The sequence below is a fragment of the Podarcis cretensis genome (assembly GCF_951804945.1).
Source record: "Podarcis cretensis genome assembly, chromosome: 13".
NCBI lineage: Eukaryota > Metazoa > Chordata > Lepidosauria > Squamata > Lacertidae > Podarcis > Podarcis cretensis.
The window spans coordinates 47665397-47690544 of NC_137182.1; the positions used below are offsets into that span (position 1 = coordinate 47665397).

At 41.6% G+C, this 25148-nt stretch overlaps 3 protein-coding genes across 3 annotated transcripts; all 3 read right to left on the minus strand.

Moving 5' to 3' along the window:
• Positions 1–8430: 8430 nt before the first annotated feature.
• Positions 8431–9854, minus strand: LOC307202021 (olfactory receptor 6M1-like). The gene has a single exon (XM_079951641.1). It carries the CDS (start codon positions 9479–9481, stop codon positions 8534–8536), a length of 948 nt encoding a protein of 315 aa, XP_079807767.1. The 5' UTR covers positions 9482–9854; the 3' UTR covers positions 8431–8533.
• A 4500-nt stretch (positions 9855–14354) lies between these two features.
• Positions 14355–15317, minus strand: LOC307200513 (olfactory receptor 6C65-like; the record flags this gene model as incomplete). The annotated part of the gene is made up of 1 exon (XM_079949052.1): positions 14355–15317. The coding sequence occupies one exon, from the start codon at positions 15315–15317 to the stop codon at positions 14355–14357; it is 963 nt and encodes a 320-aa protein (XP_079805178.1).
• Positions 15318–22653: 7336 nt separating this feature from the next.
• On the minus strand, positions 22654–23616 carry LOC307200514 (olfactory receptor 6E1-like; the record flags this gene model as incomplete). Its single annotated transcript, XM_079949053.1, has 1 exon — positions 22654–23616. One exon carries the CDS (start codon positions 23614–23616, stop codon positions 22654–22656), a length of 963 nt encoding a protein of 320 aa, XP_079805179.1.
• Positions 23617–25148: the final 1532 nt, after the last annotated feature.

The window sequence follows — 25148 nt, forward strand, 5'->3', positions numbered from 1 at the left end:
TTTCTGGAACGGCTACCTGTCTGGCACTCAGGTATCAGGATGCTAGGGATTATCACTCAGGCAGAGGGGCTGCTGAGTAGCTGAGCTCACATGTCTATATGTATTTCTGAAGTTTTCCCAGTGAGCCAGTACATAGATACAATTATCAGTGAATTGTTACATTTGGTATTGTGCAGCAGAGGCCCTTTGAATAGATAGGAAGAAAGTGTAATGAAGTGTTTTGTGGGGACAAATCACAAAAACATGAGGCTTGAACTCATAACCCTGGGATTAAGAGTCTCATGCTGTACTGACTGAGCTATCCCAGCTCAGTCAAGAGGAGGCTGCTTGCAGAATCAGCTCAGCCCAGTGGTTCCTTCGACCAAAGCATTGCTTTGATCCCCTAATCACTTCCAGGGGTCTGAGACCGACAGGCACTGACTGGCTTTCTTTAAAAGAAAAAGAAAGGGGAAAATAGAGAGAGGAGGCTGCTTGCAACATGTCAGGAACATTATTTCCCAGAGTGACAGCGAGGGCTCTGAGGACCAAGGGGGGTGACAGGCAGAAAGAAACAGAGGCTTGCTTTCTTCAAAAGTGAGGCAAGCCACTCCCATCCTGGAATGCAGGTCGTAAATTTCCAGGACAGCGTAAGGCAGGCAGAGGGGCCGCAGCTTTCAGACATGTTCTCAGGGGAGGAGGGGAAAACTGGACAATCTGCTCCTGAGTCTCCTCATACTAGGAGGATGAGAAGAGTCCAGGCTTGGTGTCATGCCAACAGGAGGAGGAGCAGATGGTAGATATCCTGTTGGAAAAGAGCCCACCCTCTAGTGGGCTCAACTGACCCATCGAGTGAGGAAGATTGAGCTGTGTGCTTGGACTGAACTACTGTGTAAATACTGATAAATCTGAACGTTATAAAACCACCAGCTTGCTGTCTCTTTGGTGTGATAGCGAGATCGTAAATCCTGACATGACATTTGCTCAGGAATGGGTCCCTTGGGCAGGTCCTCTGATATAAGCCTGCTGACATCCTCCTTCTATTGCCTGGGTTGAGAAACTTTATTGATCCGAGGGCAGGACTCTTATCTGGGCCACGTTTACACTCATACTCCCCTCTCTTCCATCCAGACAAGCAAGAAGCAGAGTTCAAGGACACATTCCAAATGTGGAATAACATGTGTGGGTGTGAAGCAGAGCAAATGAAGGCTGTGGCCTGAGGAGAGTTATGGACACCAGATAGAGAGGCTTAGTGGGCCACAAATTTGGTACTTCAGTATGAGGCTCACCTTCCCTTCAACAGGTCCACTCTAAGTAGGTTTAATATTGGATAGAACTCAAAATATTTGTTTTGTTGTTTCTTCACATTGCTTCAGAGACAGGGAGGCTTGCAAAGAGAGCTGGCTGGTGTAAAGGTAGGTGGTGGACCCCATTTCTGGGCCTGACTCAACATGTGCCTTTGCTATTTGAATGGGTGCTTCCATACACATATTCTTCAATTTAAAGTTTGCCTTACGTGTGTGTTGGGGACTAGTTTCCACCAATTGTCTCCCCTTGATATATTCACAGCTAGAAGTGTTTGCTTTGGAGGAGGCCTCAAGGGACCATGATAAACTTAGATAATGAAGTGATAGTTGGCATCATTTATCTGCTTTGTAGGAGTTAGAAGGGAAAAGAAAAATTAAGGGGAAAGGAAGTATTCATGCATACCTGTCAACTGTTCCAGAACACAAATGGAGTGTATTTCTTCCTATATGCATAAAAATGTAAGGTTATCATCACGTAGTCTCCACTGGAGGTTTTCTAGTCACACATCACAATCCTGAATTTGCATGAAGTCAGGGCAGGGAAGGAGAGAAAAAAATGAAGGCAGGTTGTACACAGTATTCAATCCTAGTAACATGTGTGATCTTTGAAGCTCCAGGTTCAATGTATGAATTTAGAAGAGATATTTTATTAACAAGCAAACACCCATATATGTACAACATCCATCAGCTGAACTTAAAATTCTCCAACAGAGCAGGGGGGTTGCTGAATGAAGCAAGCATGGGAGAAAGCCCCTGATACGTAATATTTGTGAATTGTTAATTTTTCTTACCTGTCAACTTTGGTTTCTCTCAATTTCCCATTTTTCATAAGCATAAATTCAGTTCTCTACATTCCCATATTGGTTTTCATTTTTAAAAAATTCTACTTAAAATTCATCAGCATCATTTTATTGCACATTTCTCAAATACAAACATTTTTGCAAAGCAAATGTCACTAATATACACATTTATACGCACACTTCACTCTAGTACGTGCATTTTTGTACATATTACTTGGTGGAATGACATTATTGCAAAATTTGAGAAGCATACTTTTGGGGAAATGGTTGGTTTTTTGGTTCACCTATTTTCTTTTGGAAGCCAGAAATAGGTAGGTTTCCCCTCATTTCTATTAGCCACACATTCAGCATTAATGAAAGGAAACTTAAAGACAGATATCCATTTGAGTAACTAAATTTTGCCTCAGAGTTCTAATGCATATAGAGTTCTTCATGCATACAGCTGTATATGAATAGGACCCATTCCACAAACACTGAAAACAAAGCTTTAATGTGTGTGAACGATGGATATGATATCACACTGAATGTGCAAGTAGGACTTTCATGTAAATAGTATCATATAAACACGTCTGTTAAAGACACTGCATGACATACAACACAAATCAAAATACGCCCCTATTTCTTTGCTTCCCTTGTTGTGAAATTAATGTCCAAGGGATTGTGGTAACCATCTCCTAGATGACGTATGAAACACAGATGGTATATTCCTTCTGCTCATTAAACTTAGAGACAAAGTGGATCTGGACTCATTGCAGGGATGGTGGGAAAGATTCAATTCAGCTTGCATTTAAACACAAACCTACCTAAGTCACACTTTCTGAAATAGTATGCATACTGAAACTCAGCTGTCTATAAGCCACATAATGTGTACAAAAATGTGTCTCTAGGAAAAAGTTTGTGATAAAGAATAATTTAAGGTTATTGACAAGGCGGAGCATTCGCAGAGGAGGGCAACCAAGATTAGCAAGGGTCTGGTAACCAAGCCTTATGAGGAACAGATGAGGGAGTTGGGTATGTTTACTCTGGGAAAGAAGAGACTGAGAAGAAATATGCTAGCCTTATTCTACTTGCAGACTTTTGTGTCTCATATTATTGCAGTGCCCCAGAAGTTCCGTGGCCAGTGCAACCAAACCAGTTTTGTTCCCCTAGATTTGCCTTTGCGTCTTCAAATATCTAAAGGGCTACCACTTGGGGAATATAGAGCAAGCTTGTTTTCTCCTGCTCCAGAGAGTAGGACCTGAATCAATGCAATCAAGTTACAAGAAAGGAGATTTTGGCTAAGCATCAGGAAGAACTTTCTCACAGTGACAATTATTTGATATTTCAGCTCAGTTCTAATGAAAACTCTCTACACTATCCCCTAAAAACCCTCTGCCATACTCAATCCCAATAAATTTCTCAAAGAATATCAAATTGCAATATAAGTCACAATAAGTTAAACTCCAAAGTCATGCAGATAACAATCATATACACAGTTATGACAGTTGTCTGTCTGTATCAAATGGAGTGTGCTCTGTTTGGCTTGCTCTGGTCCATGGGGTCACAAAGATTTGGACATGACTAAATGACAAAACAACAACAAATCAGATGGAGCTCAGTTTCTATAGAAGTATGAGAAGGATAGAACACTCCAGTAGTTTCAGGCAGTGGGAAAACTCATGAAGATGTCAGTAGCAGTGCCAATATATACTTTCCCTGGTTTGGGAGTTATTCAGGAGGAGGGGGAAAATTAAATTTGAGACTGCATCCCCAAGAATACTAGCAAGGGATCTACAGGATATTTAATCCTACTTTTCACCCTTTATTCCAGCAGCTTTAATTGCCAGAAAACATGGACTGGAACACACAGAGTGACGGTCAAACCCCAGTTACCCAGTTTTCTATCTACGGTCATTTTACACGTGGTGACTGAATTGCACTTCCAACATTCTTGCAGTGATTGGATAGTGCAATTGTTTAATTACCTTCAATGAAGTTGAAAGAAGGGGTCGCTTCTTCCTATCAAATGACATCAATGCAGAAGAAACAACACAACCAGCAGTTCAACACCCTTGTTCGCATTCCAATCAACCAATACAAACTGGATCAGCAGGATGCTATGACGAAAGAGCAAGATGAATCAAAGAGTTACTTCATTCTCACAGTGTGAATCTCCTTTTCTTCAGAAAGTCTTTGAATACCTCCTTGACCTTCTCATTCCTTAGACTATAAATAAAAGGGTTCAGTAAAGGTGTAACAGTTGCTGTAAGGACAGCAATGCCCATCTGGACATCCTGGGAGTATCCTTGGCTGGGTAAAGAGTACATGAAGATTGAACAGAGGTAAAAGATGGAAGCAACAGTGATGTGAGATGCACAGGTGGAAAATGTCTTTAGTCGACCTGTGGTGGACTGCATGCGCAAGATGGTGGCAATGATGTAGACGTAAGAGAGAAGAGTGGCAAACAAAGAGCCCAGGAGCACCACCGAAGACACGACATTCTCCAGAGCCAGGTTGAAATGTACATCATTACAAGAAAGCTTTATCATTGGGGCATAGTCTCAGAAGAAATGGTCAATGGGGTTGGAGCCACAGAAGGATAGGTCCAAGAGCAGGATGATGGGGACAAGTGTAGTGACGGAACCACAAACCCAGCAGCCCAAGACCAGATCGGTGCAGACCCATCCATTCATGATGATGGTATAGCGAAGAGGTTTGCAGATGGCAACATAGCGATCAAAGGCCATCACGGCAATAAGGATGGCTTCACTGCCACCAAAGGAGAAGTAGAAATAGCATTGGGCCACACAGCCAGAGTAAGAGATGGCTTTGTTCAGGGAAACCATGTTCACCAGCATCTTGGGGATGATAGATGTGACAAAGAAGACCTCAATGAGTGAGAGGTTGCAGAGAAAAAAGTACATGGGGGTTTGGAGGCGCTGGTCCAAGCATACCAGTGTGATGATGGTGATATTCCCAGCTACCGTTAACAGGAAAACAAGAAGCAGCACCACAAAAGGAAGAGTTCCCATTGCCTAGGAAGTTGGAAGCCAATTAAGATGAACTCGGTCACCTGTTCCATGCTGCTGTGATTCCTCATTCCCATGGCCAAAGTGGAGTTGTGGGATGATCAAGTAGATGAAACACACACATATACACTTTAGGGTTTATATGATTTAAGGAAAGCTGTTTTTCATCTCTTCCAGTAATCTGGGCACTAACAGGATTCCCCCTCCCTTACAGTTGCAAAAAGGCTCTGGTTGTGAGCATCCCAATCTTCTTAAGGAATACAAATAATAATAATAATGAAATCAACATTTCCTCATACATTATTAGTGTTCAAATTTCCATTGAATCCTGTGGGACTGACTTCTTACTGTACTTAAAAAAACCCAATTTATTTTGCAACGTTTATGTACTGCTTGGTTGCATTAAAACCTCTAAGCAGTTTTATTGGCTCCTAGACATCAAAAATTTGCCCTTTAAATACCTTCCTGGAGAGGAGAGCCTCATATGCATTTTCAGATCAAGCGCTAAAACAATTAAAACGCTAACTTTTTGCTATGTAATGATTGGATTGTGTAGTATAGCATAGATAATAGTGTGTCTATTATTTACATCATTAAATTTACTGGTCACTGTTTTACTAAAGTAATTTTAAGTGACTTACAATATATAAACAAAAGAACAGAGACATTAAAACCAAAAAGAAAAAAGAAAAAAGAAAAAAAGAGAGAAAAGTAAACATTACACAAAAAGCAAAGTTACCCATCTTGATCCATAAGTTAAATAAGAGATAAGTGTTTGTGTGTAGAGTAAATTTGTAAAGTGTTGCCTAAGTATGATACACTTATCAGCTGAAAGTCTCAAACAGAAATGATGTAAGTTTTCCAAGTCCATTAGTCTTACCATGGCTGGGTGCCTTTCCTAATCCTCTCTATAGAATACCAGCAAGGCACACTTTATTTAAAGGTACCTTGGGAAGATGACAATTATACTGAGGTGGAACAGACCAGGTTTCTGCTGCATGCATGAATCAGTCTTCTCCAACCTTGTGCTATCAATGTGTTTGGATTACAATTCCCAGCAGCCCCTTCCAGGTTCAAACAGTCCCATGTTCAATCCTATATCCCAGTTGGGTTGGCAATTTCTCCAGCAATTTCTCTGCCTGGACATGGTAGAGGTCGCACCTGGGACCTTCTTCAGGCTAAGCAGACGATCTATGACTCAGCTACTATATTCTCCTACTCTGAAACATGTGTGCTGGCATGATATTGACAAGTTCCATTCAAAAGGAGAAACATAATACTATTTCATCAATTATTTTCCAGAGGGAGGAGTTATTTTCCAACAGTTCATTTAGAGCGGGGCTCACCTTTAGAAACAGTAAGCCCTTTTCTTCTTACTGTTTGTGGAATGCTCTCCCCAGAGAGGCTCATCTGGTGCCTTCCTTTCATATATTTAGGTGCCAGGAAAAAAAAACATTCATCCTCTCTGTACCTTTGGCTAATTAAATAATCTATGGCCTTTGAAACTGTGTATGTGGTTTGGGGGAGGGTTTCATTTGTAATTATGTTATGCATTGTTGTGTTTTTATACAGATGACTCCCCACTTATCTTGGGGTTACATTCCGGGTCCCCTCACGCTTAAGTGAAATCACATAATGTGGGGAGCACCCCTTAAAGACCCTTTAAACTCCCCCTCTGCCACTCTCTCTTCAACCCATACCAAAAACACTGTGTCCAAAAATATCCACAACTAGAAATGAAGCTCTGGGGTAGGCAGGAGGCTGGAGGACGTGTGGAAAAGTGACTGCTGCTGCTGCGCTGCCCCACACATCATCTGTTAGGCAGGGAGGCTGAGCAGCCTAAACAAAGCCCCACTGCACTTCTGGTCTCTAAGAGGCTTCCTCTCTGGGGATGGTCTACCCATGAGCCACAAGGACTCTCCAGCTCTCTCCCACCATTTCCAGATTTGAATTGAATTATTTGATTATTTCCCAGCACTGCGTGTATACGCAGTTGATTATATTGATCGTGTGTATGTGGAGGGGATGCCTGTACTGCAAACTGCCCTGTGATCCTCAGATGAAGGGCGGTATAATAAATAAATAATAATGATTGCAATACATTAGCTTATCTTCTTCTTTCTCTCCTCCACCCCAAGGTTGCAAGTGGAGTCGGGCACAGCAGCAGCAAGTGTGTTGAAATTCTGGCCAGGAGTTTTCATCCTTCCCAGGATCCCAGACTTAGTGACATTAGAGGGAAGGCAGGGGAACATTTGGCTCCACCCTGTAGAGCACAGGTGGCCAACTCCCAAGAGACTGCGATCTACTCACAGAGTGAAAAACTGACAGTGATCTACCCCCCAGGTTCAGGTCAAAGTTATTGAGCTTTTTCAGGGAGAAGGTAAAATGTTGAGCTTTTTTAGGGGAGCCACAGTTGTTCAGCTTCTTTGGGGGGAGCCAGTGATCTACCAGTGATCTACCACAGACATCCAATAATCTACCGGTAGGTCACGATCTACCTGTTGGACATGTCTGCTATAGGGCAATGATTGACTGTTGGGTGGGACACCTCACTTGGCAATCACGTGGCACCATTATGAAGTCACACGATTGGTAGTTCTGCCAATGTGCCTAAGTCCCCAGCATGGGACAATTTCAAGGAACATCACTGAGAGAAAGAAGTGGTTTTCACTGAATGGGGACTACTTCACCTTCCTTGAGCAAGGTGTGTGCCAACATCTGATCAGCTGCTGGACATTGGAATGCAAACCTTCCTTCAGCAAAGGAATAATCAGGAGCCTGCTTTAATCTCGTAATAGTTCCTTTGAAACCACACAGCCGAAATGGTTTGAAGATCCCAATGGGAGCACGTGGAACACCACATTTAGCCCATATGTCAGAGATTCCCCATCCGTGTTCTAAAGGGAAAAGGTGACTACTACTCCACATGCACCCTAACAGCATGGGAAATACCTGGAGAAAAGTTTGCTCAATGTTCTCCATTTTCTGGGCATGTGTGTGAGAGAAAAGGTGCACTGTTTTTGGTTTTTTAATAACCTTCTTGTCATATGACCCAATTTTGTATTTCTGTTTCTTTAACCTACCTCACATAGTTGTTGTGAGGGTGGAATGGGTAGTGGGGAGAACCATGCACAGTACCTTGTGCTCCTTGAAGGTAAGGTGGAATTTAACCCATCCAGTGCTTTTTTTTCTGGGAGTATACAGTGGTATGCATACTGCTAAACATTTTGTGAATCTAAATTTGGCCTCGTTGAGGGGCAGTATTTCAATATGAGTAGGAAAATGAGAGTACCCCTAAACATTTATTTTTTTTTAGAAAAAAGCACTGACCACATCACCCTACAACTTGCCCTCATTCGCCAGGCAATTTGTAGAAGAACAAATCAAACCAATGACAGTTCGACAAAGGAAGAGCAGGATGGATCAACAATTTGCTTCATTCTCAGAGTGTGAATTTTCTCTTCTTTAGACAGTCTTTGAAGGCCTCTTTGACCTTCTCATTCCTTAGACTATAAATAAAAGGGTTCAGTAAAGGAGTAACTACCCCAGTAAGGACAGCAAGGCCCATCTGGACATCTTGGGCATATCCCTGGCTGGGTAAAGCATACATGAAAATTGAGCTGCCATAAAAAATGGAGGCAACAGTGATGTGAGATGCACAGGTGGAAAATGTCTTTTGTCGACCTTTGGTGGAATGCATGCGCAAGATGGTGCCAATGATGTAGACGTAAGAGAGAAGAGTGACAAAGAAAGAGCCCAGGAGCATAACTGAGCACAAGACATTCTCCAGAGCCAGGAGGGCCTGCACATCACTGCAAGAAAGCTTTACAACTGGGGTGTAGTCACAGAAGAAATGGTCTATAATATTAGAGCCACAGAAGGATAGTGGGTAGAGTAAAATGATTGGGGCAACAGGAGCCAGGAAGCCACCGATCCAGCAGCCCAGGACCAAATCAATGCAGACCCATGCATTCATGATGATGGCATAGCGCAGTGGCTTGCAGATGGCAACATAGCGATCAAAGGCCATCACAGCAAGAAGGATGGTTTCACACGTGCCAAAGACAAAGTAGAAGTAGCATTGAGCCACACAGCCCCAAAAAGAGATGGCTTTGTTCAGGGAAACCATGTCCACCAGCATCTTGGGGATAATAGACATGACAAAGAAGATCTCCATGAGTGAGAGGTTGCAGAGGAAAAAGTACATGGGGGTTTGGAGGCGCTGGTCCAAACATACCAGTGTGATGATGGTGATATTCCCAGATATTGTTATCAGGAAAACAACAAGAAGCACCACAAAAAGGAGGAGCTCCAAGTGCCTAGGAAGTTGGAAGCTAGTTAAGAAGAACTCGGTCACCTGCTCCATGCTGCTCTGATTCTTCAATCCCATGGCCAATGTGGAAGTATAGAACAACCAAGCAGTTGAAACATGTATGCTTTAGAGTTTGTGTGATTCAAGGCAGACTCTTTTCCCGCTCTTCTACTGTTCTGGGCACTAACAGGAGCTTCCTCGCTGGCAAGAATTATCAAGGTGTTTTCTATTGACACCACAACTAATTCTTTGTTCCTTTTGTTCTGTTGCTCATAAAAAAAATACAGAATGATTTCTTTTCTTGCAAGCAGTAGAAGTTTAGAACAGATAGCTCAAAGTAGGTTTTCCTCCAGATCATGATTCTGTAAAATTGACATTGATTTTGCGGTACTCTGCACTTGGAAAATGACCAGCATTCTTCACTGTACATTGCATGTAAACATGTGTTGTTCAAGACGGTCAGAACTTCACTGGACCTTATTAAAAGAAAGATAGCTGCTTTACCTTACCTCTAATTATGTGTTTGTTTTATTTCTATTGCTTCTTTATAATATCATTTACAAGATAAAGTTGTTGATCACAAAGAGCCTTATTTCTCATCTATACCTTCTTCTCTTTTTTAAAAAACAACAAACAAACAAACCACAGCATCCTCAATCTTCCAACTAGGGATGGGGAAGAAATAGGAGAAATTTGCAATGAGATACTGACAATTTTTCAGGATGACTTAAACAACAACAACAACCACAATCTGATTTGAAAATGTGGAGAACCAAACTTCAGAAGGTGAAAAGTGAGGAACAGAGAGAAACCAAAATTCACACAACCACTCATCCTTATATTCAACCAAATACAAAAATTCAGCATTTGCACATATAGCATTAAGGCTGCAATCCTATTCCCATTTTCCTAGGATTAAACCTTGTTGAACTCTAGGAGACAAACTTCTAAGAAGACTTTATACGATTTCATGGTATATCCATTCCTGAAGAAATACACCCAACCTCATATGTATAATCAAATAAAGACTTTGATAGATAGATACCTAATACTGACAGCAATAGATTTGTGGTTCCATTTCAAACTGCTTTGTAGATTATGCTTTTGGGTTTTATTCTAACTTTATTGCCTATTTAATGATATAATTATGTAGAAGCATAGTATATTTATTTTCGACAATGACTTGTAGAGTAGGTAAGAAGAAAACAGAATGCACAAAACACAAAATAATGCATTTATACTGCACTAGATGTCTCTCACACAAAAGATAGTCATGTTCAGCCCATAATAAAAAATCTATAAATACATTTATAAAGACAGCAAATCAGTAGAATAATCTGTAATATGGCTGGCATAGCCATGGTGAAATTATATTTCATGTAGATTTCTAAATCCTATGATCTTACCACAGCTGATTGTCTTGCCTTCATTCTGTTGACATAATATCAGTTGAGCAAGCTTTATTTAAAGATGCCTTGGGAGGATGGTCACAATGCTTAAATCAGCCTTCTACAATCTGTGCTCTTGTTATGTTTGGATTACAATTCCCAATAGGTCCTGCTCAGTTCAAACCGTCCAAACATCAACCATCACAGACCCTCCAAGTGTCCCTATTTTCCAGGGACATCCCTGATTTGGAGAATCCATCCTGGTTTCTGATTTGATCCCGGAATGTCCCACTTTTCCTTAGGATGTCCCTATTTTCATTAGAGAAATGTTGGAGGGTAGGGAGTTATCCGACCCCTAGGCCATTTTAAAGCAATCTGGTATAGGTAGGTTTTTTTAAAAAAAATGTTTAATGTTTTATTATATTTTTATATATGTTGGAAGCTGCCTAGAGTGGCTGGAGCATCCCAGTAAGATGTGTGGGGTATAAATAGTAAAATTATCTTTCTGGAATGGGATGTCCCTATTTTCAACAGAGAAATGTTGGAGAAAAATGGCACTGCCTTAAATAACCTGGAAGAGTTACCTCGAGTTGAGAACTTTGTCCCAGGATGAGAATGGAAATCGTGTGCTGGCGGCGCAGCGTCAGCAAGAGGCCCCATTAGTGAAAGCACATCTCTAGTTAAGAACAGTTTCAGGTTAAGAACAGAACTCCGGAGCGAATTACGTTCATAATTAGAGGTACAACTGTATTCAGAAGCATGATGCTTCTGGTTCTGGAAATAGCATACAGTCATTATGGTGAGTGCTATCATTGGCTAGTAGTCATGGGCTAGTGGCCAATGGGTGGCGCAGTGGTCAGAGGGCCAGACTAGGACCCGGAAGACGAAATCACTAGGTGACTTTGGATCAGGCGCTCTCTTTTCCTCGAACCCACCTTGCAGGATTCTTGTGAGGATAAACAAATGCTAATTGATTTCCCCTTCCAAACCAACCTCATTATCTCCTTCCCCTGATGTACCAAGAGAACAAAAAATTTGCTACTAACTCTTCAAAACTTTGTTGCCTGATTAAGTCCCATGCCTATAGATTAATTTTGTTCACATTTCTGCAGGATACCCCCAAAGGCCTACAAAACTTATTGAATTAATTAAAGTGTTCTACAGTCTGAAACTTCTGCCAAGGGAGATGATCAAAAAGATTTTGCTATTTTTTCTCCTACTGTAAATGCAGTAACAGGTTTTTCTCCTGCTATAAAATTATACATATATAATGTTTGTTTGTGTGTGTGTGTGTGTGTGTACATATCAGGAGCTTTAGGATGTTTGATTTCAGGTGCTCATCCTAACTTAGACCCCATCTGCGCTATGCATTTCAAACAGTATCATACCACTTTAAGCAGCCATGGCTTCCCCAAAAGCATCCTGGGAACTGTAGTTTGTTAAGGGCAAGGAGAGTTGTTAGGTGACTCCTATTCCCCTTTTCTGGGCTACAGTTCTCAGAGTGGCTTAACAATCAATCCCTCTTCCCAGGAGCTACATCTCTTAAGAGCCTCTTCAAGCCTTTGGTCTCCACTGCACCGGGTAACAAGAAGAATTGGGCCAAACATTCAAAAGTAAAGTCCAATCCAGTTCATATCTCCCTCCCTCCCTCCCTCTCTCTCTCCCACACACACACACACATACATTTCAAGATGGGAAAGGGGACAACATAAAGGAAGGAGTAATTCTGAATTGCCCCCAATCTTCATAATGGCACAGCTCCATCCTATGTTCAAAGTTAGGACTGCACAAGCTGAGGCACTCAATACAGATAAAGGTAAAGGTAAAGGTACCCCTGCCCGTACGGGCCAGTCTTGACAGACTCTGGGGTTGTGCGCCCATCTCACTTAAGAGGCCAGGGGCCAGCGCTGTCCGGAGACACTTCCGGGTCACGTGGCCAGCGTGACATCGCTGCTCTGGCCAGAGCCAGAGCCAGAGCCGCACACGGAAACGTCGTTTACCTTCCCGCTGGTAAGCGGTCCCTATTTATCTACTTGCACCCGGAGGTGCTTTCGAACTGCTAGGTTGGCAGGTGCTGGGACCGAGCAGCAGGAGCGCACCCCGCCGCAGGGATTTGAACCGCCGACCTTTCGATCTGCAAGCCCTAGGCGCTGAGGCTTTAACCCACAGCGCCACCTGCGTCCCATACTCAATACAGATAGCTGCTCTCAAAGTTGTTTCTAGCACAAGGTTCAGGTTGAATTAGGCTCATCAGATTTTGGTTGTGGAGCTGGTTTTCCACACTAAGATTTACTTTCAAAACATGACATACTTGTTGTGTGTCCCAGAAAAAAATGGGACATACTTTTTTCTTGGTGCATGATCACAACAGCCACTTGGCGTGCTGCAAACTCTTGCCGTCTCACCCCGGAAAAGCACTTTTATCAGGGTACAGTGAGGCGTGGGTCACATGACTTGCCTGGGTGTGCATCCCAGAAGATACACATCCTGGTATCAGATCTCCAGAATTTGGAGGGTATGACATCAGAGTGGTTTTCTTACATCATCCCAGTGCCTTTTCCCCGTCCAAAGCTGATTTTTCACACAGTAGCTATGACTAGAAGATTTCATGAGAAAACTATTAGAGGGAGAAAGGCTCATCAAGTTTGTCACCGTTGACCCAATGAAGCAGATTGTAAAAAGCAACCATATCTAGCAACAGATCAGCCATTTCTACTATTTTTTCACCAGGATACCTGATAGGAGCCTCCTTTGGGAACTTCTGGATTTGAATTTAGGACTGTAGCCAACTAAGTTCTACCCACTGAAATTTATTGGCCTAAATTGGCAGCTATATTAATTTCAATGGGTCTATTCTGAGTAGGACTAGCATTGAAGACAACTCTTAGTATTGCAAAAGGAGTTGTTCACATATTGCAAGAGTGTGTGTATGTGTGTGTGTGTGTGTGTGTGTGGTTTATTAGAATTCCCCCTGAAAGGATAAATCCAGATTAAATGGGGGTGGGGGGTTCTGATGCCAACCATGTTGTGTAGATAGTGGCAAAAATGTTTGTGCTTTAAAAGCACAAAACAGCCTGTTTTATGTGAACTGTTTCTCTCACAAATTGAGCTTCTCACAACAGGGTATTCCAACCAGAAGCCCCAGTTTTCACGAGAACAGAGGTCGCATGAAGGTTGATAGTCAAATCTTTGTAGAGCTACATTTCCCAGAAATCTTTGGGGAAATCCATTATTTTTAAAGTGGTATAAAAGTGCTTTAAATGTATGGTATAGGTGTGACCAGAGAATTGTAACCACCCTTGCAGAATATATGAACAGGGGCACAGGCTTCCTGCCTCAGAGGGTTGTTTTGCTGACCAAACTGCATATGTAGGGCTGTACAAATGAGATGTCTGGCTGATGACAAGATACCTGTATGATTCTACGATCTTCGGACTATGAAATAAGGGTCTGGTGGTAATTCAGAGGTTTTTCACACGAATGAAGGCTTTTGTTTTAATGAGAAAACTATTTTTGGGTTTAATGGGTCTACTTTAACCAGTTCATAACTCCCCTTCCTTCCATCATTTCAAACTGCATGAGTTTGTCTGAATTTTATTAAATACATGCTTGCAGGCAAAAGCATTTTTCAAAGCATCTTGGACCTGCCTGTTCCTCAGGCTGTACACAAAGGGGGTCATTAGAGGACAAACCACATTGTTAAGTACAGACACTACTTTGTTGAAATTATGCCCATCACCCTGATCTGGTATGATGTACATAGAGATGCAGCTTCCATAGGTGACAGTGACAACGGTGATGTGGGAAGCACAGGTGGAAAAGGCCTTCTGCCTCCCTGCAGCAGTTGGGATGTGGAGAACAGTTGAGATTATATTCACATAGGACACAACAGTGATAGCTAAAGTCCCCAGTAGCGTAAACACCGAAAGAATAAAGGCGGAGAGCTCCAGGAAATGTGTGTCACCACAGAGAAGATGGGTTAATGGTTTGCTGTCGCAGAAGAAATGGTCAATGATGTTTGAGCCACAAACAGGAAATTGAACTAATAGCAGGGTTTGGGCCAATATCCCAGCAAGCGACCCAATCCAAGAGAAGAGCACCAAAAGTGTGCAGAACTTCTCATTCATGATGGTGGTGTACCTTAGGGGGTTGCAGATGGCCACATATCGGTCAAAGGACATCACAGTTAGCAGAAAGAAGTCCGTAGTGCCCAGGAAGAAATAGAAAAAGAATTGACTTATACATCCAGCATACGAGATTGTTTTCCTGCCAGATGCAAGGTTGAACAACGCCTTTGGGATGGCAGCAGTGGTGTATCCAATTTCCAAGATGGCATAATTCCGGAGGAAGAAATACATGGGTGTCCTGAGGCGGAAATCCATGAGAGTGATAGTGATAATGATCATGTTTCCCGTTACAGCCATCAGGTACATGATTAAGAAAAGGACAAAGAAAAATATCTCTAGTTTGCCGTTCTCAGTGAATCCCAGCAGTAAAAACTCATTGATCTTTGTTTGGTTCTCCATAAAGTCTTGATTTTCATGTGTTATCTGCTGGCAAAAGATGAGTATAGATAAGTAGCATCATCCTCCTCATCATCATTATGAAGTTAAGCCAAGCCTGCCCTGCCTGGATCAGACCAGGGAAGCATATAGTTCAGCCTCCTGTTTCATACATTGACACAGAATCGGAATCATAGAATCATGGTTGAAAGGGACCACAAGGGTCATTTAGTCAAAACACCTGCAATGCAAGAATCTTTTTGCCCATTGTGGGACTTGATTTTTTTTTAAATAATATTTTTTATTCATTTTCAAACACAAATTTATACAATCATATCACAATTTATCACAAATTCTTTCATTTTCGGACATCCCTCAGTTTCTCTGCCAATCTTTTGTTTTAATTTTGTTTTATTTGAACATTTCCTAATTTTAGTATTGCCTTTAATTATACCCTTCCCAATCTTAATCCCTTTTTTAAAATATTCCTCATATTTTCACAAAACATCTTGAAAACCTACAAGCATTATCTGTTCATCACATATACTTTTCAGATAATCTGTCAATTTCCCCAGTCTTCGATGAACTTATGGTCTCGTAAATATCGAATCTTCCCTGTTAGTTTATCCAGTTCTGCAAAATCCATCAATTTCATTCTCCATTCTTCGACCGTTGATAGTTCTTCCTGTTTCCATTTTTGAGCCAGAAGTATTCTCGCCGCTGTTACTGCGTATTGAAAAAGTTTACAATCTTTTTTATTTATTTCATTTCCTACTATTCCTAATAGAAAAGCCTCCGGTTTCTTAACAAAAGTATATTTCAACATCTTTTTCAATTCATTAAATATCATTTCCCAGAAGCCTTTTACTTTCTTACATTCCCACCACATATGATAAAATGTCCGTTCTTTTTCTTTACATTTCCAACACTTATTACATGTTTTATACATTTTTGCAAGTTTTACTGGTGTAATATACCATCTGTATACCATTTTCATAACATTTTCCTTTAACGCAGTACATGCCGTAAATTTTACTCTTTCCTTCCATAGTTTTGTCCAATCATCAAATTGTATGTTATATCCAAAATCTCTGGCCCAATGTATCATCACCGATTTAACTTCTTCATCTTTTGTATGCCAGTCTTTTTTGCCCAGTGTGGGACTTGAACCCAAGACCCTAAGATTAAGAGTCTCATGCTTTTCCAGCTGAGCTAAATAATCAGTGGAAATTCACACAACTGGATTCAATTGACCACACCTGCAAAGAGAGAGGCAAAAGGCCCATTTACAAGTGCCATTTTTATCCAAAGCACACATGCGAAGAGTCAAGGGCTTTGCAAACACTGAACAATCAGCTGATCACTTGTATAGTCCTTCTCTGACAACATATCTGCAAAGAATTTCATTGGGACCGTCAATATTTATTGGTAATTGACATTAACACCATTGGTTAGTACTTCCACTTAATGAAGTCTTAATAACAGTGTTTGTGAGATAGTGTGTGAGGAAGACAGTTACTGAATTTGCACATCGCCATGGTCGGTCCTAACTTAGGCTGAGTGAGGCAGTTACCTTATGGAACAGAAGCTGAACGGTATCAGTGCAATGCTGAGGATAGAGTTGTGGATACCACAAGCCCTGCCATATATTCCTTCAGCTAAAGTTTGGTAGAGGACTTCACTGTGTCACCAGTGTTGATATAAGTGTCAGATGCCACCGTATAGGCAGTTTCTGTACCTGGAGGGAAGGTGACATCATGCCCTTTGCCTCAGGCTCCATAATACCTCATCACACCATGTCCATTGTATTGTGACTGCCTCTGCCCTGAAAGAGAGTCTGACTTCACTGTGACAATGGTTAGATTACCAAAATCACAAGCTGAGCCAATGGGATTGTGGCAGGAAATTGCTACAACAGCTTTGCTAACTGTCATGGAGCTTAGGTCAGAAAATTAACATGTACGGCGTTTGTGGCTTGAAGTCAGAGTACATAGAAGCCTTCCTGTCCAAAATGGTTGTGAGAGAGCTCTAAGATTTCAAAAAGTGTGTAATTGGAGTCCAGCCACAGTGCCTAAAGGAACACAGGTGGAAGGGAAGGAATACTATAAATATAATGGCAAAAGTGGTCAAATTCTGCTATAAATAGTAATAGTAACAATACTAATAACAAAAAAATATATATTTATACCCTATCCATCTGGCTGGGTTTCCCCAGCCACTCTGGGCCACTTACAGCATATATAAAAATTGTAAAACATCAGACATTAAACATTTCCTGATACAGGGCAGCCTTCAGCTGTCTTCCTTCAAAAGAGCATAGCTGGCATTCACCCCTCAGGTCTTTCACCTTCAATCTGAGAGAGGGAGGGGGGAGTATTATAGATGTACTATATGTAATCAAAATAGGATTTGGGCTCACATCTCATTCACATGCCTTAATTCTGTTTCTACATCAATTTGATCCTTTAAAAATAATAGTCCTGCCAAACAGATAAACACAGATATATAGATATGCTCTCACACACTGATAAATCCCTTATTATGCAGTTAAACGAGTGCTTTCCTGATATTTATACAGGGCTGGACACATACCTGTCCATGAGATCCGTTGTCCCCCAGAAAAGGCAGGATTTATGAGTAACTTTTTAGGGTAGGTAAAGGCATGTTGGGTGGATGGCAGGTTTACCATTCCATTCCAAATTGCTAAGGATTTCTGCAATAAAAATGTGGGGTTTTTTTGGGGGGGGTGTAAAAGAAATAAGTTGAAAGGGGAGCGAGGGAATTTTTAGCCACCACTCTGCTTTCTGGGTGCTGCTGCACTCAGGTCCTACATACAGCTTTCCAGTAGGTATATAACAGGTTGTAGGTTGCCTTGATATTGCCAGTTGGAAGATGGGATCTGTATCTTTGTACCAAAGGAAAGGGCCATCAACCTACTACAAACATGTTGTTGTTGTTGTTGTTGTTGTTGTTGTTGTTGTTGTTGTTTAGTCGTTTAGTCATGTCCGATTCTTCGTGACCCCATGGACCAGAGCACACCAGGCACTCCTGTCTTCCACTGCCTCCCGCAGTTTGGTCAGACTCATGTTTGTAGCTTCGAGAACACTGTCCAACCATCTCGTCCTCTGTCGTCCCCTTCTCCTTGTGCCCTCCATCTTTCCCAACATCAGGGTCTTTTCCAGGGAGTCTTTTCTTCTCATGAGGTGGCCAAAGTATTGGAGCCTCAGCTTCACGATCTGTCCTTCCAGTGAGCACTCAGGGCTGATTTCCTTAAGAATGGATACGTTTGATCTTCTTGCAGTCCATGGGACTCTCAAGAGTCTCCTCCAGCACCATAATTCAAAAGCATCAATTCTTCGGTGATCAGCCTTCTTGATGGTCCAGCTACAAACTACAAACATTGCTGCCACAAACAGCAGACATTGCTGCCACTAATTCACCACCCTATAGCCTCCCTAATTTGCCAGCCCTTTGTAAAAAAGGACCACATGTATTCAGAGCCAGTGTGGTGTAGAGGTTGAGAGCGGTAGTCTCGTAATCTGGGGAACCGGGTTCGCGTCTCCGCTCCTCCACATGCAGCTGCTGGGCCAGTCACACTTCTTTGAAGTCTCTCAGCCCCACTTACCTCACAGAGTGTTTGTTGTGGGGGAGGAAGGCAAAGGAGATTGTTAGCCACTTTGAGACTCCTTAAAGGGAGTGAAAGGCGGGATATCAAATCCAAACTCTTCCTCTTCTTCCTTTTCTTCTTCTTCTCCTCTTCAGATAGTCTTTGAAGGCGTCATTGACCTTCCCATTCCTTAGACTATAAAAGGGTTCAGAAATGGTATAACCACTCCAGTAAGTACTGCAACTCCCTTCTGGACATACCAAGATTATCCCTGGCTGGGCAAGGAGTACATGAATATTGCACTGCCATAAAAGATGGATGTGGCTCTGCTGTGAGAAGCGCAGGTTGGAAACGTCTTTTGCTGACCTTTTATGGTGTACAGGTGCAAAATGGTGGCAATGATTTAGACATCAGAGACACCCATGACAGACAAGGGGATGACTAACACTGGTCCAGACAGAATGTCCTCCAGAGCCACAAGGAGCTGCACCTGATTTCAAGGAACTTTTATCACTGGAGCATAGTTGCAGAAAAAATGGTCTATGACATTATTGCCACAGAAGGATTACCGAGTCAGCAAAAGCGTGGGAGCAAAGTTGTTAAGGAAAGCATCAACATTCTTCACATTACATTGTTGTTAAATGTGTGTTGTTGAAGGCTCTCAAAACTTCCTAATAACGCTAATAACACATAAACGGGGGGGGGGGGGGATCCTTTTCAAAAAATCCAGTTCTCAAAATTTTGGAATGCTGTTCTCCAGCCAAGTAGTGGGTGCAAATGTACATATACTAGGATAAAAAGTCCATAAAAATGCACACATTGGTGACAATAACATGTCAAAGTTTATTATATTATGATAAATTGCTTTAAAAAAATGTAGATTAGGAAGAAATGTGCACATTGGGGAAATTTTTTTCATGAAGACTTAAAAATATATGTAAATACAAGCTGATTTGCCAAAATTTTGTACTAGTTAACTATTTAATCATATAGCTTGGCACTGATACTACCCTAGATATCTCTCTCAGAAATAGGAATAATTGACATGTTTGCCCATAATGAAAATAAGAAAATTCTGAATACCTTTATAAAGCAAAGCAGTATAATATGCTATAATATGCCTTACCTTGGTATGATGCAGCTTTCAGCACCAGATCCATAATATAGATTTTCTGTGTCACTTAAATCTTATCATGGCTGGGTGTCTTCCATCATCCTCTCCATGGAATACTAGTGAGACAAGCTTTATTTAAAGGTCCCTTGGGAGGAGGATGTTCATTCTTAAGTGGAACAAAGCAGTTTTAATTTGCACAGCTGTTTTAATTTGCCTTCTCCAACCCGTGCTCTCCACATGTTTGGACCACAGCTCCCAGCAGCCACTGCCAGATTCAGATGGTCCCAAATTCAATGTCCAGGTTAGGAGCTGATGATTATTCCAGTCTTTCCCAGGCCTATCTGAAATTGGTAGCAATTGAACCCAGGACTTTCTGTGTGCAAATCAGATGCTTTACCACTCAGCCTTCGTCGCCCCCCACAGTGGAATGTGTTGCACCCATAACTAAGGACAGGAGACAATTGGCCAAGTGCAGGAAGTCCCCAATTGATATATATATATATATATATATATATATATTATTTATATATATATAAAAGCATACATACTGGACCTGTCAGCATGTTAAGCAAAGCAAGAAAACGACTAGAAAGAGTGGTTATATATGTTGACCAAGGACCCTTTTAGAAGATGGCAAAAATGTATCTTTGGATCTCTGTATATCAGTGGTGGTTAACTTTGGTAGGACCACAGGTTAGCTACCCTTGCTCTGTCTATAGGCATCACCCCTCTCCTTTGCCTGTTTCAGTGATGGTCTGCAGTGATTAAAAATGGGTCCATTTTCACAATAGGGTATTCCAACCAGAAGGCCCAGTTTTCACAAGAACGGAGGTTGCATGAGGGTTGCTAGTCAAACCTTTGCAGAGCTGCAATTCCCAGCACCCTCAGTAAACTGCAGTTCCCAGAAATCTTTGGGGAAAGCCATGGTTTTTTAAGTGGTATAGGAGTGCATTAAATGTATGGTATAGGTGTGGCTAGGGACTTGGAACCACCCTGGCAGAATATATGAACAGGGGCACAGGCTTCCTGCCTCAGGTGGTTGTTGTGCTGACAAAACTGCATAGCGTTTCCTTATATTTGCTGCCCCCTAGTGGCACTTAAAGGGTTATTTAATCTTCTACAGTAAAGAGTTCTTCCTTGAAAAAGATTCAATGATTGGTATGTGTGAAAGAAATAAAAACACAATTTCCACAAAAAGCTTAAGTTTTCTTAAAACAACCATACTGGGAGTAAGAGTGATTACCAGTATCCAGTTATGTAGAACAGAGTTTTCTGTTGCTTGAAATTCAAGCGGCACACATGAAATGCCAAGTTCACTGACTTTTGGAAACCACTGATTATTTTAAAATAAATTGGTTTATTTGGGCTTCAAATATACCACAAAATGTTTCATGAGCCTATTTTAGTCAGTTCACTTTTCCCCTTCCTCTCGTTGTTTCAAACTCCAAGAACTTAAAAACATGTTTTCAGTCAAAAGCATATTTCAAAGCATATTTCACCTGCTTGTTCCACAAAGCTGTACACAGAAGTGGTCATAAGAGGACAAACCACATTGTTTAGAACGGCCACAGCCTTACTGAAAGGCTGTACTGCTCTGGTTTCATGTACATAGAGATGCAGCTTCCATCGGAGCAAGGTGTTAAAGTGTTATGGTGAATGCTTCCTACCATGAATGGCCACATATGTTCCAGATTGGCTTGCGCTAGATTTCCAGCCCTGGATGCAGATTTGGCCTACAAGGCCTCAAACCAGGTTTTTTTATACATATAAATAATAATAATAAATTTTTATTTATATCCCGCCCTCCCCGGCCAAAGCTGGACTCAGAGTGGCTAACAACAGGTAAAAATATTACAGTGTACATAAAAGCACACAGTCAATTAAATAAAATACATTTTTAAATGAGTTCAGAATCAAATTAATGGCAACCATTGGGTTAGAGTTCTATGAGGATTACAGAAGGAGAGAGGGAGTAGTCTGTGCCTTGGCCAAAGGCCTGACGGTACAGCTCCGTCTTGCAGGCCCTACAGAAAGATGTCAAGTCCGGCAGGTCCCTAGTCTCCACTAGATATGGGCCATGGCCGAAAAAGTCCTGGCTCTGGGCAAGGCCAGCCTAACCTCCCTGTGGCCTGGGATCTCCAAGATGCTTTTATTTGCAGATTGAAAGGTCCTCTGTGGGACATACCAGGAGAGGTGGTCCCATAGGTACGAGGGTCCTTGTCATCAAAACTCAGTTCTGAATAGAGAAGTAGGATATGTTGGAGTGTTAATGATGTGCACCCCTCTTATGCTCAGCCGCTGTATATATCTGTAAATAAATTCTAATTTTACAGGGGGGGAAAAAACAAACAAAACTCAGTTCTGGCACCTCTCAGGTGGCCACCATTGCCATTATAAGAGAGCAAGGGAGAGGTTCATGGTGAGCTCTGCCATCTCTTTTTATAGAAAAATAACACTGCCTAAAATTATGATTCTATGATCTTCTGACTATGAAATAAGGGTCTGGTGATAATTCAGAGGTTTTCTACACCAGTGAAGGCTTTTGTTTTAACGAGAAAACTATTTATTTGGGCTTCTGAAACTACATAAGAAGTATCATGGGTCTATTTTAACCAATTCATAACTACCTCTTCCTTCCATCATTTCAAACTGCATGAGTTTCTCTGCATTTTATTAAATACATGCTTGCAGGCAAAAGCATTTTTCAAAGCATCTTGGACCTGCCTGTTCCTCAGGCTGTATACAAAGGGGGTCATTAGAGGACAAACCACATTGTTAAGAATGGCCACAACCTTGTTGAAGTTTTGCCCACCCTCCCGCTCAGGTATGATGTACATAGAGATGCAGCTTCCATAGGTGACAGTGACAATGGTGATGTGGGAAGTACAGGTGGAAAAGGCCTTCTGCCTCCCTGCAGCACTTGGGATATGGAGAACAGTTGAGATTATATTCACATAGGACACAACAGTGATAGCTAAAGTCCCCAGTAGTGTAAACACCGAAAGAATAAAGGCGGAGAGCTCCAGGAAATGTGTGTCACCACAGAGAAGATGGGTTAATGGTTTGCTGTCACAGAAGAAATGGTCAATGATGTTTGAGCCACAAAAAGGAAATTGAATGAACAGTATACTTTGGGCCAAAATCACAGCAAGCGACCCAATCCAAGAAAAGAGCACCAAAAGTGTGCAGAACTTCTCGTTCATGATGGTGGCGTACCTTAGGGGGTTGCAGATGGCCACATATCGGTCAAAGGACATCACAGTCAGCAGGAAGAAATCTGTGGTGCCCAGGAAGAAATAGAAAAATGATTGGCTTAAACATCCAGCATACGAGATTGTTTTCCTGCCAGATGCAAGGTTGAAAAACGCCTTTGGGATGGCAGCAGTGGTGTATCCAATCTCCAAGTTGGCATAATTCCGGAGGAAGAAATACATGGGTGTCCTGAGGCGGAAATCCATGAGAGTGATGGTAATAATGATCATGTTTCCTGTTACAGCCATCAGGTACATGATTAAGAAAAGGACAAAGAAAAATATCTCTAGTTTGCCGTTCACAGTGAATCCCAGCAGTAGAAACTCACTGATTTTTGTTTTGTTCTCCATAAAGTTTTGACTTTCATGTGTTATCTGCTGGCAAAAGATGAGTATAGATAAGTATCATCATCCTCATCATCATCATTATGAAGTTAAGCCAAGCCTGCCTGGATCAGACCAGGGAAGCATATAGTTCAGCTTCCTGTTTTATACATTGACACAGAATCGGAATCATAGAATCACAGAGTTGAAAGGGACCACAAGGGTCATCTAGTCAAAACACATGCAATGCAAAAATATTTTTGCCCAGTGTGGGGCTTGAACCCCAGGACCCCAAGATTAAGTATAGGCAGTTTCTGTAGCTGGAGGGAAGGTGACATCCTGCCCTTTGCCTCATGCTCCATAATACCTCATCTCACCATGTCCATTGTATTGTGACTGCTTCTGCCCTGAAAGAGAGTCTGACTTCACTGTGACAATAGTTGGATTATCAAAATCACAAGCTGAGCAAATGGGATTGTGGCAGAAAATTGCTACAACAGCTTTGCTAACTGTCATGGAGCTCAGGTCAGAAAATTACCATGTACGGCGTCTGTGGCTTGAAGTCAGAGTACATAGAAGCCTTCCTGCCCAAAATAGCTGTGAGAGAGCTCTAAGATTTCCAAAAGTGTGTAATTGGAGTCCAGCCACAGTGCCTAAAGGACCACAGGTGAAAGGGAGGGAATATTATGAATATTATAGCAAAAGTGGTCAAATTCTGCTATAAATAATAGTATAGTAGTAGTAGTAGTAATATTAATAATATTAATATTAATGATAATAATGATGATGATGATAAATATATTTATACAACACCCATCTGGCTGCGTTTCCCCAGCCACTCTGGGCCACTTACAGCATATATAAAAATTGTAAAACATCAGACATTTAAAATTTCCTGATTCAGGGCTGCCTTCAGCTGTCTTCCTTCAAAAGAGTATTTCCTCTTCAATCTGAGGGTGGTTTTTTTGGGGGGGGAGGGGGGAGTATTATAGATGAACTGTATGTAATTGACATATGAACAAGCAGATCTATTGATCATAGCCTCCCTAATTTGCCAGCCACTTTGTAAAAAAGGACCACACGTGTTCAGATTTCCTCCTCTTCAGATAGTGTTTGAAGACTTCATTGACCTTCTCATTCCTCAAACTATAAATAAAAGGGTTCAAAAATGGTGTACCCGCTCCAGTAAGGACTGCAACTCCCTTCTGGACATCCCAAGATCATCCCTGGCTGGGCAAGGACTACATGAATATTGCACTGCCATAAAAGATGAATATGGCTCTGCTGTGAGAAGTGCAGGTTGGAAATGTCTTTTCCGACCTTTTACGGAGTACATGTGAAAGATGGTGGCAAAATTTTGTACTAGTTAACTATTTAATCATATAGCTTGGCACTGATACTACCCTAGATATCTCTCTCAGAAACAGGAATAATTGACGTGTTTGCCCATAATGAAAATAAGAAAACTCTGAATACCTTTATAAAGCAAAGCAGTATAATATGCTATAATATGCCTTACCTTGGTATGATGCAGCTATCAGCACCAGATCTATAATATA

Excerpts from the sequence above, each read along its gene's own strand:
- LOC307202021 (XM_079951641.1), bottom strand. The coding sequence starts at position 9,481 with ATGGGATTGAAGAATCAGAGCAGCATGGAGCAGGTGACCGAGTTCTTC.